Here is an 18,040-nt window from a genome sequence, read left to right on the forward strand (position 1 = left end):
GTTACAATTTTAGGTTAAATTTTGTTTTAATATTCTTCATGTCAACCAAACTTAGCAACCATTAAAATTTAATATTTAACATACGAAGTATCTTTTCAACACAAATTATTAGATTTTCATGCCATTTTCGTCAGCCATTTTAACTGTTTGATAACCAATTATCTGACAGTATAACAAACCGTTTTGATGAACTTATTTACTCCACAAACATCAGTTTGGACATCAAGATCACCTTTCTAAGTGTTGTAGTTCTAAATATGTACAATTTTATCGATGGCCATCATCTTGTTCGCACCAACTTTACAAAATGTCATCTTATATTTCCATGAACTCTGCACCCCAGAGATTAATCTCCACCATGGTGACAAATGTTATACTTCCGGCCCCGGTATACATCACTTTGGAGGGCCTCTGCTGCAGGACTATATATATAAAATGCACACGTACAAAACAATTATTATTCCTTATTGCTACCGGTGGTTAATAACTGTATAAAACAAAACACACTTGGCCGCTTATAAAACATTTTACCAGAAATTAACTAGACACACCATATTAAATACAAAATTATACTTTATAATGAAAATTCTACCACTAATAGACATAATATACTGGTTTTGTGAAAAATACCAGTGCTCTGTATTGACTACTGTTTCAGCTATTCAATTTCAGCGCGTAGGAAGAGGTTTTTTTTATGAATCACCCTATATACATTAGAATACCTGTATATTATAGATCTGAACGCATTCTTGGATAGGGGCCGTGACGTAGCCTAGTGGTATAGTGCTCGCTTGATGTGTGGTCGGTCTATGGTATATCCCTGTCCGTGGACCCATTGGACTATTTCTCGTTCCAGCCAGTGCCGCACGACTGGTATATCAAAGGTCGTGGTATGTGTTATTCAGTCTGTAGGATGGTTCATATAAAAGTCCCCTTGCTACTAATGGGAAAACGTAGCGGGTTTCCTCTCTAAGACTATATGCTAGCATTACCGAATGTTTGACACCCAATAGTCGATTATTAATAAATCAATGAGCTCTAGTGGTGTCGTCAAACAAAACAAAGTTTAACTTGTCCTGGGTAGAAGACTGAACGGAATCTCGACCAGCCGGCGTCAATCATACACGATCATCTATATGTTCACTATAATATCCTACGCTATCAACTAATCAAATTTATTATTACATTGTAATGTTATTGTAATATTATTGGACCATTTTGGTGGCGGGAGTCAGCCCAGTGGTAAGGCGATCGCTTGATGCGCGGTCGGTTTAGGATCGATCCCCGTCGGTGGGCCCAATGGGCTATTTCTCGCTGCAGCCAGTGCACCAAGATTGGTATATGCTATCCTGTCTGTGCATATATAAGATCCATTGCTATTAATGGAAAAATTCCCCTTTCTCTTTCGTTGAACCTGTTCCAAAATGCGCCAAAATTACTTCAAGAAATTTGCGCACAATTTTACCTTTTTGACTTAATCCTACGGGATATTCAAAATTCAATAGTACCAAAAATAGCCCCGTCCGCTATCGACCCCGATCCGGCTGTTGGTTCTCTCTTGCACTTTTCAGCGCGTGCGATCCCTTCCTCCCACCTACCATAACCCTTTTTCTGTCCTGGATGGAGGAGCCGGCCCAGGCCGACACCTGCACCCATGAAAGGCGTGCGCTATAACAGCTTGTTCTGAATGTGCACGTTATGACCTGACCTGGTCTGACCTGACCTAACGAAAACATGTAGCAGGTTTCCTCTCTAAGACTATATGTCAAAATTACCAAATGTTTGACATCCAATAGCCGATGATTAATAAATCAATGTGCTCTAGTGCTTTCTTTTAAAACAAATCTGTTTTTTCTTTTACATTACTGACACTAATTACATCAATGTACCACTTTTTTCACATTAATGTTACCACATTATTGGTTGTAGTATAGATCCACAAGCATTCAAACAGTATGTCGCCTTTCCATAATGCAAGACAGTAAAGCAAAACAAATTACACAACCGTAGCCTTAACACATACAGTAAAGCCTGTTTGTATTGAAGAGCCTATAATAACAAATATCTGGAATGTCGCCAATATGTATGAATGACTATGTATGAATGCATGACTAAAGTAGTGTCGGAAATAGAATAAAACTGATTTTCGTTGAATATGTCTTTCGTATTAAACTGACAAGTAAATATTTTGTAAATATCTATTTAATGATACTCTACCTAATTTAGCTTTTACTTGTTTGGGCTCTCATTGATGTATAAGGTGGTACTTACTCTTGAAATTAAAAGAAAGATGTCAATAAACAAGTGATTTGTGTATTTTATTGGAACAGACTATAACAAATTTTGATCGACATGTGTCAGTTTCATATATCTTTAAACAAACTTTTAATTTAAAACTGCAAATTAACTGAGTATTTTGAATTGCAGCATAAGTTATTAATTATGATCAGCATATTTAGTGAATATGAATTCAATATAAGTACATTAGAAATTTACACAATCTTGCAACCACTTAAAGGTGCTATATCAGTTATATGTGAGCATCTGTTTGTGATAAAGAGTCTCCAATAAAAATGTATTTTCTACTATTAGATAAAATTATATTGTTTGAATCATTTATGGGCATATAGTTGAAGGTGTAGTCTTTAAATTTTAAAGCAAAATTTAATTTTTTTTAATTTATTTGCAATAGCTGTGATTATACAACCTGGAGATAGCACCTTTAATACATGTACATAGCACATTTAATACCGGTATAATAGATCACACACTCAGAATGGTTCTTGGCAGTTTTGCTCAAAAGTTACTAAGAAATGTCTACAAATATTTTGTTTTGGAGAGAAATAGGGGTAAACCATCATCAGAGACAGTCCCTCACATATTGCAACAGCAATGAAATTGACACATGTCAATCAATTTATTTTGTAGTTTGTTCCAATAAAGAGCACAAATCACCTGTTTATTGACATCTTTCTTTTAATTTCAAGAGTAAACACAACCTTGTACATCAATGAGAACCCAAACAAGTAAATGCTAAATTAGGTAGAGTATCATTAAATAGATATTCACAAAATATTTACTTGTCAGTTTAATATGAAAGACATATTCGACGAAAATCAGTTTTATTCTATTTCCGACACTACTTTAGTGTGCATTGCGCAATATGAGATTTATCTCATCGAATCATAATACGTTATTTTTTTTAAAACTAGTATTTCGCAGTGAATAAGGGTTTGTAACCTAAATGATTTCACCCGTACAGTCGGGTTTATTTTTGTGTTTGTTTGTTGTTGGTGGTGGTGGTTTTGGTGGGGGTTTTTTTTTTTTTTTTTTTTTTTGGGGGGGGGGGGGGGGGGGGGGGGGGGTTATGTTGTTTGGGGTTTTTTTTTCACTTTTTAAATATTTATTCCAGTCCCTCATTTACATGACACACAGTTCATGCTGAGGACAAAACATGAGTTGTGGATAAAATCAGTACATGACATAATTATTAGATTTCAAGAAACCTTTCATATATAAAGTATACAAATCATGTCTTGTTTCTGTAAACAAAACAAGATAAATAATAACACAATGGTTTATAAATGTAATAATAAAAGGCTGTTATGGTTTCTGTCAGTCTAGGTTATAGAAGAGGAAGTAAATACGTGAATCAAGATAATAAGTATAAATAAATAATAATAAAGTAAATAAGTAAATTTAAAGAAAATAGTAATAATAATTTTAAAATATATAAATAAATAATAATAATAAATAAATTAATAAATAATAATAATAATAATTTTAAAACAAGAAGCAACAAATAGAAATGACTTTGACACACAAACATTCAATCACTCACTAACTCACATATACCTGTACGTACACGAAGTTACTGTTAAAAATACTTTATATTTCATATACACTGTAATTTTGAAAATATTATTAATTTCTTGTGCTGTCTTGCACAGTTCTGAGATACTGCGATCCTATTTTACTAACATTTCATACTTTAACTTATGAACTGTTGAGGTGGGAGAAAGGAGGGTGTAATAAACGTATAAATAAATAAATAAATAAATAAATAAACAAATAAATAAATAACCGAATACATGAATTATCAAGTTATGTTTTCAAAGAAAAAATGGTACATGGACCACTTAGTAAAGAATTTATTGATACTGTTGTTACTTAAGTGCATATATATTTTTTACAGTGTATCATTGTTTAATTTCACATTTAAAATGTGTAATGTCTAGATGTATATTTTGGACTTTACATCGATATATAAAATGTTTTCCTTAAAGTAATAAGAACTCAAAGACGCTGTCCTAATGTTCTTCTTATGTCCGAATATAACATGTTCAAGAGAGAGTTTTAGGTTAATTATATGATTACAAGATGTCAGTAACCAATTTAAAAATGTATTCCAGAATTTTTGAATAATATTACATTCCCAAAAGGGATGCATGATAGATTCTTTACTTTCATGACAAAAACTACACGCTTCACTATCCACAAGTTTCAACTTATAGGCAAATGTGTCAGTAGTTAATATTCTGTGTAATATTCCATATTGGAACCATCTTAATTTTGTTTCCTCCGTGGTTATAAATGGTTTTAGATAAATAGTAGACCAGTTAAGCTTCATGGTGAAATGACATAGCTATTTTGACATAGCGGTATGTATAATAAAATAATTTGGAGCCTTTCTTAGCAGAGCAGAGTTTACGTTGAACAGGCGAGTCATCTAAAGATATGCTTCTGTCTAGTCGTGTCATTTTCAGTTTCGTTAAATATGATCTAAGTGAATTAATGACTGTAGTATTATACGAAACACACCCTTAATTCGTATAGTTCTTTAAATTCTTTTAAGTTATGAAATTCACCTTTTTCATAAACAGGGGGTGTTAATGCTTAGTATTAGTGGTTAGTGAGAGGGAAGTCGGTGTAGTGGCCTTATTTTTCTCTGTCGAGCCGTTAAAACACTCTATTATATATGATATTTCTATTAACTGATAAAGTTTATTGAAAACCTTTCAGGATAATTGTGTTTGGTCTAAGAGATGACAGAGCTTATAGTCTGACATGTGGCACGATAGGTAAAATTAGGTTTTAAAGATTGGTAAAATTAACAATATTTTGAATAAAGTTTGTTTGTTTTGTTTAACGACAGTACTAGAGCACATTGAGTTGTTAATCATTGGCTATTGGATGCCAAACATTTGATAATACTTGACATATAGTATTAGAGAGGAAAACCTCTACAATTTCCCATTAGTAGCAAACAGGATAGCACATACCACGGCCTTCAGGCGAGCACTTTACCACTGAGCTACGTCCCGCCCAATTTATTACACTACAATCTGCACAGGCTATATCCCTAGTCATCAGGACGTTAATTCCTAGTATTCCTAGTCATCAGGACGTTAATTCCTAGTATTCCTAGTCACCAGGACGTTAATTCCTAGTATTCCTAGTCATAAGGACGTTAATTCCTAGTATCCCTAGTCATCAAGACGTTAATTCCTAGTATTCCCAGTCATCAGGACGTTCAATTCTAGTATTCCTAGTCATCAGGACGTTAATTCCTAGTATTCCTAGTAATCAAGACGTTAATTCCTAGTATTCCCAGTCATCAGGACGTTAATTCCTAGTATTCCTATTCATCAGGACGTTAATTCCTAGTATTCCCAGTCATCGGGACGTTAATTCCTAGTATTCCTAGTCATCAGGACGTTAATTCCTAGTATTCCTAGTCACCAGGACGTTAATTCCTAGTATTCCTAGTCATAAGGACGTTAATTCCTAGTATCTCTAGTCATCAAGACGTTAATTCCTAGTATTCCCAGTCATCAGGACGTTCAATTCTAGTATTCCTAGTCATCAGGACGTTAATTCCTAGTATTCCTAGTCATCAAGACGTTAATTCCTAGTATTCCCAGTCATCAGGACGTTAATTCCTAGTATTCCTATTCATCAGGACGTTAATTCCTAGTATCCCTAGTCATCAAGACGTTAATTCCTAGTATTCCCAGTCATCGGGACGTTAATTCCTAGTATTCCTAGTCATCAGGACATTAATTCCTAGTATTCCCAGTCATCAGGACGTTAATTCCTAGTATTCCTAGTCATCAGGACGTTAATTCCTAGTATCCCTAGTCATCAAGACGTTAATTCCTAGTATTCCCAGTCATCGGGACGTTAATTCCTAGTATTCCTAGTCATCAGGACATTAATTCCTAGTATTCCCAGTCATCAGGACGTTCAATTCTAGTATTCCTAGTCATCAGGACGTTAATTCCTAGTATTCCCAGTCATCAGGACGTTCAATTCTAGTATTCCTAGTCATCAAGCCGTTAATTCCTAGTATTCCTAGTCATCAAGACGTTAATTCCTAGTATTCCCAGTGTGACGGTACATGCTCTTAATTTCTTTTCGCCTGTGGCGATATTAATTGTTTTAGAGGGCCGTGTGCAGTTCCAATATGCACTTAGCCCAGGTGGGCACTTTGTTACGTAATACCTTCGCGCGACCGTGCATCCCAATATGCACTTAGTTAGGTGTGGAGGCCATGTGGCCAGTAGTTACGTAATACCTCTGCGAGTGCGGTTTCGACGACCGTGATTTTGGCGACTAGGCGTCAGTAAGTCTGGCGATCCAAGAAAAATATGCCGGCGTAGTCGCTGTGGAAATATCACTTGATAGGGGGAGGTGCCGCGATGTACCCCCAGGCGATATTCGGTTTTATGATAAATAGCTAGGGTTTTAGACATATCGGGGAGAAACAAAAGGAAGGCTCCAGGGGATCGCTGTCCGTCCGGACTGGTAAATAATTTTATTTCTGCTCTGTGTATAACCTTGATGTGATTGATGTGACTTTAAATATTTTAATACTGTATTATACCAATATTATTTAGACGGTGCTGCCGGTCATCTGACGCAGTATACTGTAGGCTCACTGTACTAAATAATTATTAAAAAGCTTAACCAGTCATCCTAGAGGACCTAGGTAAACTGTAGGTTATTGTCTTTATTGTGATAGGTATCAGTATTAAGTCTGTACTACAAGGTTATTGAATGAGTAGTTAGGGTTAATTAAAAATTAACCAGTTAGGAATAGAGTTGTAATTCCTTTATTAATTAAGTTCTCCTGGAAGCGTTTCTCAATGATCACACGTTATTGAACGAGTAGTAAGGGTTAATTAAAAATTAACCAGTTAGGAATAGAGTTGTAATTCCTTTATTAATTAAGTTCTCCTGGAAGCGTTTCTCAAAAAATCACTTTTGTGTAAACTATGTAAATATTTGCAAATTGTCATTGAGAGGGTCAGTCTTCCGGGTTAATATTACTTAAATAGTATGTCCATTACCACTACAGTAAACACTTTGTAACTTATTTTGTTTATATTTTCTCCATACTGCACTCGGTGCAGTTTATGAGAATAAAATTCTTGTCTTGTCTTGTCAATTATCACACGTGTGGGTGTTGTGTCACGGTGAAGTGATTAGCATATTGTGTAAACTAGACACCTAGAGATTAACTAATTAAGTGATCAGTTCTGGGTTGTTATTATTTGTTGTTGTTAATTAACTACTGCTGCAGTACATTTGTCAGCGTAGGTTAATACAGATTCCAAAGTGTATTGTGTTTTTGTTGTGTTTTCTAGTGAACTAAACGTGCTACAATAATATATACTTTATATAAGATCTTATCTCTGAACATACCTAGACGAGCCACACTAGGGTATAACCGCCCGTTACAGAGAGATCTAATAGATATACAGTTAGGAGAGATATTTGGATAATCGTGTTTTATTCAGTTACGGGTATTATAGGATCCCCGTGACACCCAGTCACCAGGACGTTAATTCCTAGTATTCCTAGTCATAAGGACGTTAATTCCTAGTATCCCTAGTCATCAAGACGTTAATTCCTAGTATTCCCAGTCATCAGGACGTTCAATTCTAGTATTCCTAGTAATTCCCCAGTCATCAGGACGTTCAATTCTAGTATTCCTAGTCATCAGGACGTTAATTCCTATTATTCCTAGTCATCAAGACGTTAATTCCTAGTATTCCCAGTCATCAAGACGTTAATTCCTAGTGTTCCCAGTCATCAGGACGTTCAATTCTAGTATTCCTAGTCATCAAGCCGTTAATTCCTAGTAGTCCTAGTCATCATGACGTTAATTTCTAGTATTCCTAGTCACCAGGACGTTAATTCCTAGTATTCCTAGTCCACATGACGTTAATTCCTAGTATTCCTAGTCATAAGGACGTTAATTCCTAGTATCCCTAGTCCACAGGACGTTAATTCCTAGTATTCCTAGTCACCAGGACGTTAATTCCTAGTACCCCTAGTCATCAGGATGTTAATTCCTAATACCAGTCGTGGTGCACTAGCTGGAACGAGAAGTTATCCAATGAGCCCACCGACGGGGATCGATTAAAAACCGACCGCGTATCAAGCGGACGCTTTACCACTGGGCTACGTCCCGCCCCTGTCTAGAAAGAATGTCAAGTTACTAGATGTTGCTATCACACTACCGTGGAGCTGCATCTGAGCTTAACACAATTAATGTGACCATCCAGCAAGAGTCAGTGTCGTTCACCATTCATATTTACTTCATCGGTATTCAGTGCCAATGCTGTATCTTCCTCTGTGTATGACACAGGCTGCGTTCAGACCGAGCGGAAAAACGTCCGCTAGACTGGTTTAGGCGCCTCACGTTAAACCAAACGGCCACGCGGGAACCAATCAAATAGTCCGCGACCGTTAGCGAAACGTTTGCTGGCTGAACTTACGGACAGTCTCTGGCGATGTTTGACGTCATTCACTGCCTGCCCGAGACCTTGCTAACAAGGGATCATGGTGAGGGTCCAATATTACAAGAATAGCTGCCTTCATCCATCAGATGTTTTAGTCAGACAAACATTTTGGCACTGGCATTTTAAATTTTCTATATTACTAGTTTGATACCGGGTGAGCTGGACCCCGCTCCTGTAAACATACAATTCCAGCTGTGACGTCTGTATTTTGTGGTAATCTGATAACACAATCTATTATTAGGTATTATCGGGCCAGTGACACGATAACAGTTTGAGTTTGTGGTTGCTTCACACCAGCTCATTTCCCATTGGTGGTAATGTTATTTGTTTTTCAAAAAGTTAAAAGTTTGTTTTGTTTAACAATGGAATACATTGATTTTATTACTCATCGGCTATTGGATGTCAAACATTTTGTAATTTTGACATATAATCTTAGAGAGGAAACCCGCTACATTTTTCCATTAGTAGTAAGGAATATTTTGTATATACACCATCCAACAGACATAATAGCACATACCACGAGAAATAGCCCAATGGGCCCACCGACGTGGATCGATCCCAGACCGACCGCACAGCAGGCGAGCGCTTTACCAACATGAATTCTTCCACTACACTTTCTGCATCTCTTAATCATATAACATCAATCTTTTCATCACCAATTTATGGTGGCACCATAAATAATAACTTTTGTGGTGAAAACAGTTGCTCTGCATTTCAGAGTGAACCCAAACGTCGGAAAATCGCACATGACATCAACCATACAGACTCCCTTGATTAAAGCGGAAAGTTGAACGACATTGTGGACTTTGATCATTTATAATGTATTGTTTTATATATTAATACAGTTTATTAAATTCTGGTAATTTTGGAAGCATCTGTTAACTTTTTTTTATAACTGGTACACATACTAGTGCTATATGACGTTGCGGAGTCATAATGCACAGGCGTATGCACTTTTAGAAAAAAGAAAGAAAGAAATGTTTTATTTAACGACGCACTCAACACATTTTTATTTACGGTTATATGGCGTCAGACATATGCTTAAGCACCACACAGATTTTGAGAAGAGACCCGCTGTCGCCACTATATGGGCTACTCTTCCGATTAGCAGCAAGGGATCTTTTATTTGCGCTTCCCACAGGCAGGATAGCACAAACCATGGCCTTTGTTGAACCAGTTATGGATCACTGGTCGGTGCAAGTGGTTTACACCTACCCATTGAGTCTTGCGGAGCACTCACTCAGGGTTTGGAGTCGGTATCTGGATTAAAAATCCCATGCCTCGGCTGGGATTCGAACCCAGTACCTACCAGCCTGTAGACCGATGGCCTAACCACGACGCCACCGAGGCCGGTTTGTATATGGGAATTGTAAACAACAAGTTCTGATTAAACGTCTTCGAACGTTGTTACTTTAATAGCTACAGAGAAATCATAGAAATCACTAATATAGTCTTTCCAAAATAAATTATTTATATTTTTAATTCATAACTTTTGAAATATGCAGCCGTAATTGATATACGGTGTTCACAATGGATGTTTGAAAAAACAGCAAAAAAACAAAAACGTAATGCGCAGAAGTAATTTCCTACTAACCTGCTAACCCACTGTCATGCGCAGAATTCATTCCCTAGTGACCGGATAACACACAGCAACGCAAGGTTATCATGCTAGCAACGGGTCACAGGAAGCATGGTTTCATGATAAAAACAAATATCGGGTTACGACGTTTTGATAACGTGGTTATTTGGCTCGGTTCGATAACGTTCGATAACGTTGTAATGTAGTAACAGACGAGCGTGACGCAAGTCTGTTACACCGTTATCTAAACCTCTTCCAAATAACCACGATATCAAAACGTAGTAACCTGGTATTCTATATGTACCGTGCAGTGGTTTAAGAGAAGTTAGTAACTTTCAATTAAAAAGTTATCCCATTGCAGCTTGACTTTAATATAGGCGACATATATTTTGTATATTATTATTACTTACATAATATATAATACTACCGTGATCATTTATATATTACTACATACACAAGTAATATTTTACTACCTTCATAATCTACATATTACTATTTATATAATTTTCATATTACTACCTAGATAATTTGCATTACTACCAGTAATTTTCATATTGGTACCTAGATAATTTCAATGGTACCAACATAATTTTCATATTACTTCCTGCATAATTTGTACATTGCTGTCTGCATAATTTACATATTATTTACACAGAGTTGGGATTAGTATTGATACTTCATGTAGCTGTGTATGTTACCTGAAATAAAACAACTATTTTTATATTTTTATTGAATGCACTTTGTATTGAACGACAGAGAGGCATTCTTCTGGATTCTTTCAAAACATTCAACTGATTTTACCGTTGATCTTATATGTCAAAAGTATATTAACTAATGAAAGCAATAGTTCTTTTCTCATTTCCCAGTGGTAAAGCGCTCGCTTGATGCGCGGTTGGTCTAGGATCGATCCCCGTCAATGAGCCCATTGGACAATCTGATTAAAATTAGCACCACTGGTGTAGACCAGTAGAGATAATTTTAGTCACATTGCCCGTTGGGCTATTTCTCGTTCCAGCCAGTGCACCACGACTGGTATATCAAAGGCCGTGGTATGTTCTATCATATCTGTGGTATAGTGCATTATAAAAGATCCCTTGCTACTAATGAAAAAAATGTAGCGGGTTTCCTCTCTAACACTATATGTTAAATTACGAAATGTTTGACATTCAGTAGCCAATGATTAATAAATCAATGTGTTCTAGTGGTGTCGTTAAACAAAACAAACAAACTAATAATTTCTTAAATATTGCATTTTGTTCTCCTTTAAGATTGTAAAAATTATCGCCAGAATCATAGAGCAAGTTAAAAAAAATAGGTAGATTTTTTTTTTTTTCAATATATTTCCTCCCCCCGTATGAACTTCACTCGCTATAATCTAGATCTCCCTGCATAAATTCTAAATTCCTGCACATGCGCCTAATGGAATAAAATGTTTCATTGAATTTCCATACTGATATTTACGTTGCATGTTATTACATACACTATTTGCATATAAATAAATAAATACTAATTAATGTATCACACATTTATCTTTTGCATTACTAATTGTAATGTGCCACCTCTCTGCGTAAACAGTGGCGTCTCAATCCTTAATACAAATTTGTTTACAGTAAATTCATTAGCATACAAGGTCCAACGTATTTTTATATCTCCTAAGGTCAAGGGCTGTAACTCTGTCAAATGAGTAAATCGCCATGAAAGTCAAACCTGGTCTATAGCAGTATATGATAAAGCTATGCACAAAATTCCACACCAATATCTTTTGTGAAAATATCCAAAGAACTATATGTGGGAGAGACGGACGGACAGACAGGTCACAGACAGGAAGGCTGGATATGAAACCTATAGTCACCTCCGGTTGGACCGGTGGGGGGGCTAATAAAATCATTTAGATCGTCCAAGTCTTTGTGAAAAATCATTGAGGACAAATTTTTAAATGGCCATCGGGTAGATTTGTTATATCATATGGGATGTACTGTATACATTCGATGCTTGTATCACCATTTGCACGATTTAACTGTAAATACCGCTGTTATATGTTCCACTATGTTGAATTACCATATATATATACATATATACAGACCTAACCGTATGTGTGTGTATATATATATATATATATATATATATGTGTATGTATGTATGTGTGTGTGTGTGTGTGTGTGTGTGTGTGTGTGTGTGCAGTGTATGATGGCAACCCTGCATATAAAGGTCAGCTTTTTGTACAGTACATGTAAGCTATCAAACACTTTCATACATTTCACATTCAAGTATTATCATCTCAAGCTCAGATTAATTTAAAAAAAATTAAAACGAATAACGAAATAGTCTGGAGCTTTATAGATTTTCAAATGTAAGTTTGAGTTTTTGGAGGTGGGTTTTTTTTCCACCTCATCGGTTGATATTTACGCACATATTCGAGATATACATACACAAGCGAATAAATAAATTAGTTTACTTACTTTGTCCCAAAGCTACCGACAAAACAAAAAGTACTCCCACTGTTAACTGATAAATTCCACTCATTGTTTCTTATATATTGTGTCCCTGTGCTGCCTGGTTTTTATATTTCCAGGTCTACCACAGAGAGTGAGAGCAACATGTCGGCCACTGCAAACATAGACAAGACCAATCAAGCATGACAACGATTCGTATGATCGCGTCATTTCGGGTCCGAAACCTAAATTTGTCCTGGGTAGGGTGTGTAAATAAATTACACATCCGACAACCTGTGGGGCGAGTGGTATTGGGCTTCCTTACTCGTATAGTGATCATAAATCTGTGCCAAAATCTCTCAGAGGGCATTCGTACTTCTATAATGTGATATGATTTTCAGAAAAGAGGGATGACTGAGAGTTGTCTTGTTTAAATTTCAGACTAGATGTCAGACTAAGCCAGTATTCATTCATACAAGGCGTCTTATTTTAATGCAGGTGGCTTTCGTGGTGAAACACTTAAACTGAATGATCTATTCCAAATGGAAAGAAGGAAGGAAGAAACAAATGTTTCATTTAACGAAAATAAAATAAATCGTTGTTTAATTGTGGGGCAAAAGAGGCTTATCCTACCAAGTCCCAACCCAAACCCATCCCATGATAATCTACCCCAACCCCGCCCCTCCCACATATCCCCACCTTGATCTGCCTCTGAATTCGTATACAGCTGGCGACGCAGTAACCGGATTGTACGTTGTTCTGATTATATCAACCAGGAAGTGTAAAGCTAACACTTATTCAAAGCCCCATGTCGTCAGATATGTTTTTAACACTAGGGTACCGTACAATATAGAGTAGATCATCTAGTCCGTAGGAATAGTTGTGACTCTCGGACTCATAGGAATACAATCGGAGTTTAATTCATTTCAACTTATTTTCGTGCTTATGTCAAATTAAGGTTCAAACACGCTGTCCTGGGCACACACCTTATCGGTTAGTGAGAGAGAAGAGGGTGTAGTGGCCTTACACCTACCCATTGAGCCCTTAAGATATATATATATATATATATATATATATATATATATATATATATATATATATGTGTGTGTGTGTGTGTGTGTGTGTGTGTGTGTGTGTGTGTGTGTGTGTATATGTGTGTATGTATGTATACACACACTCATTGTGTTGTTCTTATTACGTTAGACCTGAACCAAGACCTTTATTCAATGTATGTTGTTCCAACTGGTAAATGTTTAAACATTTAAAATTAATTTTTGAAACATTTCAACATTTTTCAATGAATGTTATCGCTATTCACGTAGATTTATAACTTGCCAATACCAGAAACAAACAAAATGATCTCTTAAAATATGCACAAGCATTTAAAAATAATAATTCAACTAGAAAACAAAAGTGATATTTGCTTTAAATATAAATTTATAGTCTTAAGGTTAATTTTTGGTGTCGCATTTTATTCCTTTTCATTTACCCAATAACGCGCTGGGGTGTCGATAAACATTCATTCATTCATTCATTCATTTTATTCCAAAATATTTTATGTATATGTATTATGTGTACAATAATTTTGAATACAGATATGACGATTGTATTAAACTTACTAGTGATCTTTATTTATATTACGTCTTGTTTCATTCTATTGTTTTATAAATGTCCTGACCTGCTGGGATACGAGTCGTAATTTCTTTATTGACGAATATATAATTCTCTGGTGTTTGACAATAAAATTGTCCATTTTACAAATCTTTAAATCTCCATTTTCCCTATCATCCTACATCTCAGGCTGTAGGCGCAGTGGTCTCTTAGATCGAACTCATCATATCATTTACTTTAAGATTTCAGTCATTGTAAATGTAAGTACTTTAAAATGTGAACATGTGTTTATTAACACAATTACACATACGTCATAGAACGTTTGAAAGACTACAAGTATTGTGAATGAAATTCCAGCGGACTGGGAATATTAGGAATGAACGTCTTGGTGACTGGGAATACTAAGAATGAAATTCCAGCCGACTGGGAATATTAGGAATGAACGAACATCCTATGGACTAGGGATACTAAGAATGAAATTCCAGCGGACTGGGAATATTAGGAATGAACGAACGTCCTGGTGACTGGGAATACTAAGAATGAAATTCCAGCTGACTGGGAATATTAGGAATGAACGAACGTCCTGGTGACTGGGAATACTAAGAATGAAATTCCAGCGGACTGGGAATATTAGGAATGAACGAACGTCCTGGTGACTGGGAATACTAAGAATGAAATTCCAACTGACTGGGAATATTAGGAATGAACGTCCTGGTGACTGGGAATACTAAGAATGAAATTCCAACTGACTGGGAATATTAGGAATGAACGTCCTGGTGACTGGGAATACTAAGAATGAAATTCCAGCGGACTGGGAATATTAGGAATGAACGAACGTCCTGGTGACTAGGAATACTAGGAATTAACGTCCTGGTGACTAGGAGTATTAGGAATGAACGTCCTGGTGACTATAAAAATAAAATGATAGTAGAAAACTCATAAAAATAAACTAGGTATGAATGTCCGATAGGACTACACTTCCTAGGATTTGCGCTGCTTTCATACCTATACTAAACACGGATGCCACATTTTGTTAAATATATAGTCAACCGTTGTTATCTCGAACTCTGTTATCAATGTCGATAAATAGTTCTATGGCATATTGTTCAGGATTAACTACAGACAAACGTCGTTATCTCGATGTTATCCCTTGATGTGACGTTCAGTGAAAATCGGATGAGAAATGAAGTAGAGCAGTGACGTTGTAATTTCTATTTTTAGTAAGAGTGACCTTGATCTTTGACGAAAAGAGGCGAAACGAGAACTCCTTCAATCTGTCATCATCCTATTCCTATATGTGAAGTTTCATGAGAATCGTTTGAGAAACGAAGTGGCCGGAGTGACTATGTCGTAATTTCTACTTTTAGTAACAGTGACCTTGACCTTTGAAGAATAGAGGCGAAACGCGAAGTCGTTTAAGTTGCCATGATCCTACTCCTATAAGTGGAGTTTCATAAAAATGGGATGAGAAATGACATTGCTAGAGCCGTGGCGTCTATTAAGGTTTTTTTGTAAGGGGCCTTGACCTTGGCTGTAGTTTAAAATATGATACGGTGTGATTAAACAAATATTTCTTTCTGTATTTGTAATCACGTAATATGTTTTATATATAAAGCACAACAGACACATGATGCATATCAGTTGAGACAACATTTATTTATGTGTTACATAATAAAAAGTACACCGGAAATGCGTTACTTTAAAGCTCTGGAATAACACACATTGAATACTTCCTACAATTAATTAATGTAATATCTATTAACAAACATTTTAGTTATTAACATCGCGTCACATTTGATACTACTATTAGGTGCGGTGTATACAATTTATTTAGACATACACCAACAACAACTGTTGCCATTGTACCTTCTTTCCACTAACAGAGCTTTCTTGGTGACTAACTTTACACACTGAACACATATTTTGTATTTCAGATACCAGCGTACCTATATTCAGGTCGCCCTAATGTTTATAGTAGCTCAAACTTTTCCTCTCAATAATTTCATACATATTATAACTATATATTAGGAAGCAAAGTGCAGTTTAAAGTACTAGCCTACAAACAACTAAAACGCATTGAACATACAGATATACGTATTTAAAAAAATGTAATTAATATGAAATTGTAACTGTATATACATAGGTTTGTCTATGTCTATGTGTATGGTGTATGTATATGTATGTGTGTATGTATGTATGTATGTATGTATGTATGTATGTATGTATGTATGTATGTATGCCTACCCCCCTATAATTGCATACTAATAGACAAATAAATGGGGAAAAAAATGACAGACAAAGATAAGTTTAATATCGTCCATGTATCGCGGTTATCTTCCATTCCGTATCAGGACACCCAATGCTGGGGCAGTGTGATATCAAAACGAAAGTTTATATATAGATAATCACTTATTGTTGTCTTAAGATATCGGCTTTCGCACATCTTAAGACATTAACCAGTTATTTTATCCTACAATCCACATAAAACGAAAAATTAATTAAATGAACCAAATTATTTCACAACTGTACCATTTGCCAGAGTAGTATGCACACACGTGTTAAATGCCTTGTCCCCTACAATATCTATACACCAGAACAAAATAGTTCTTAAATAACCATTTATTTCTTATTTTTTAAATAAAAATTCTATCAGTAATGGATTATTAAAACTAAAAATAATCAACTGAAATCAACTGAACAATACAACATTCGTTTGCTGATAGCTAGTTGTAAAGGTAGTTCCGTCCCAAAAAGCTGTATTTGTGGTCAGTGGCCTAAAATGTAGAAGTTTATCTAGTTGTCAGATCTTTATAATATGTTTAGTGAATGCAGGGTAAATTATCTACTATAAATTATGTACTGCTAAACCAAACGAGCGTTAAAACAGTATTATAACTGTTGGTATTTTTATTTTATTATAAACATTAGTAGAAAATATAAAAATATGCCACTAATATTGCCACTAATAATACCAATATATAAATACTATTGTAACTGCTGATAATGGGTAAAATATCTACACAACAAAAACAAAAACACCAGGTATTGTTTATGGATAACATCAAGTAAAAATAAAACGAAATGATCACATTTGCTTGTTTTACCTCAAACACAATTAAAACTACAACACCTCTAGGTCAAGACATGAGACCATAAACAGAGTAGAGAATAGTGTAGTAGAGTTGTGACATATAGTATGAAAATAGTGCAAAATGTGATACTAACATGCCACTTTGCATGTTGTTAGGCCATCATGTGTAGAGTAAAACTTGATATAGGACCAACCCTGTTGGCCAGGTGAAGTCACAATTCAAAATGACCGTCAATTAACTAATTTTTTCGCTGTTTGTATAACATTTGAAAGTACAAGCTATGGAATATTGGTTCCAATGACAATATAATCACTATTTTAGGTGCACACGAATGACTGTCAAAATGTTTCTTGTTCGTCTGAGCTCAGTGTGCGGTTCCACTAGTGCCGAACACCAAACAATATTTACACACATAAGAAGGCACGTGTTTTCCGGCCAAAACCTCTGACCTTGTTTCAGGTATGGTCTAGGCCCCGTTTCACGAAGAGATCTTAACGCTAAGATCATCTTCCACAA

At 35.6% G+C, this 18,040-nt stretch overlaps 1 protein-coding gene across 1 annotated transcript in view; it reads right to left on the bottom strand.

Moving 5' to 3' along the window:
• LOC121374515 (low-density lipoprotein receptor-related protein 6-like) overlaps positions 1-12,981 on the bottom strand; it is a 46,776-nt gene extending 33,795 nt beyond the window's left edge. The window contains exon 1 of the mRNA XM_041501617.1: positions 12,849-12,981. Within this exon, the coding sequence (XP_041357551.1) occupies positions 12,849-12,912 (64 nt within the window). The 5' untranslated portion in view covers positions 12,913-12,981. The remainder of the gene's footprint in view (positions 1-12,848) is intronic.
• Positions 12,982-18,040: the final 5,059 nt, after the last annotated feature.

The sequence above is a fragment of the Gigantopelta aegis genome, chromosome 6 (genome assembly GCF_016097555.1).
Source record: "Gigantopelta aegis isolate Gae_Host chromosome 6, Gae_host_genome, whole genome shotgun sequence".
In the NCBI taxonomy this organism is placed as follows: domain Eukaryota; kingdom Metazoa; phylum Mollusca; class Gastropoda; order Neomphalida; family Peltospiridae; genus Gigantopelta; species Gigantopelta aegis.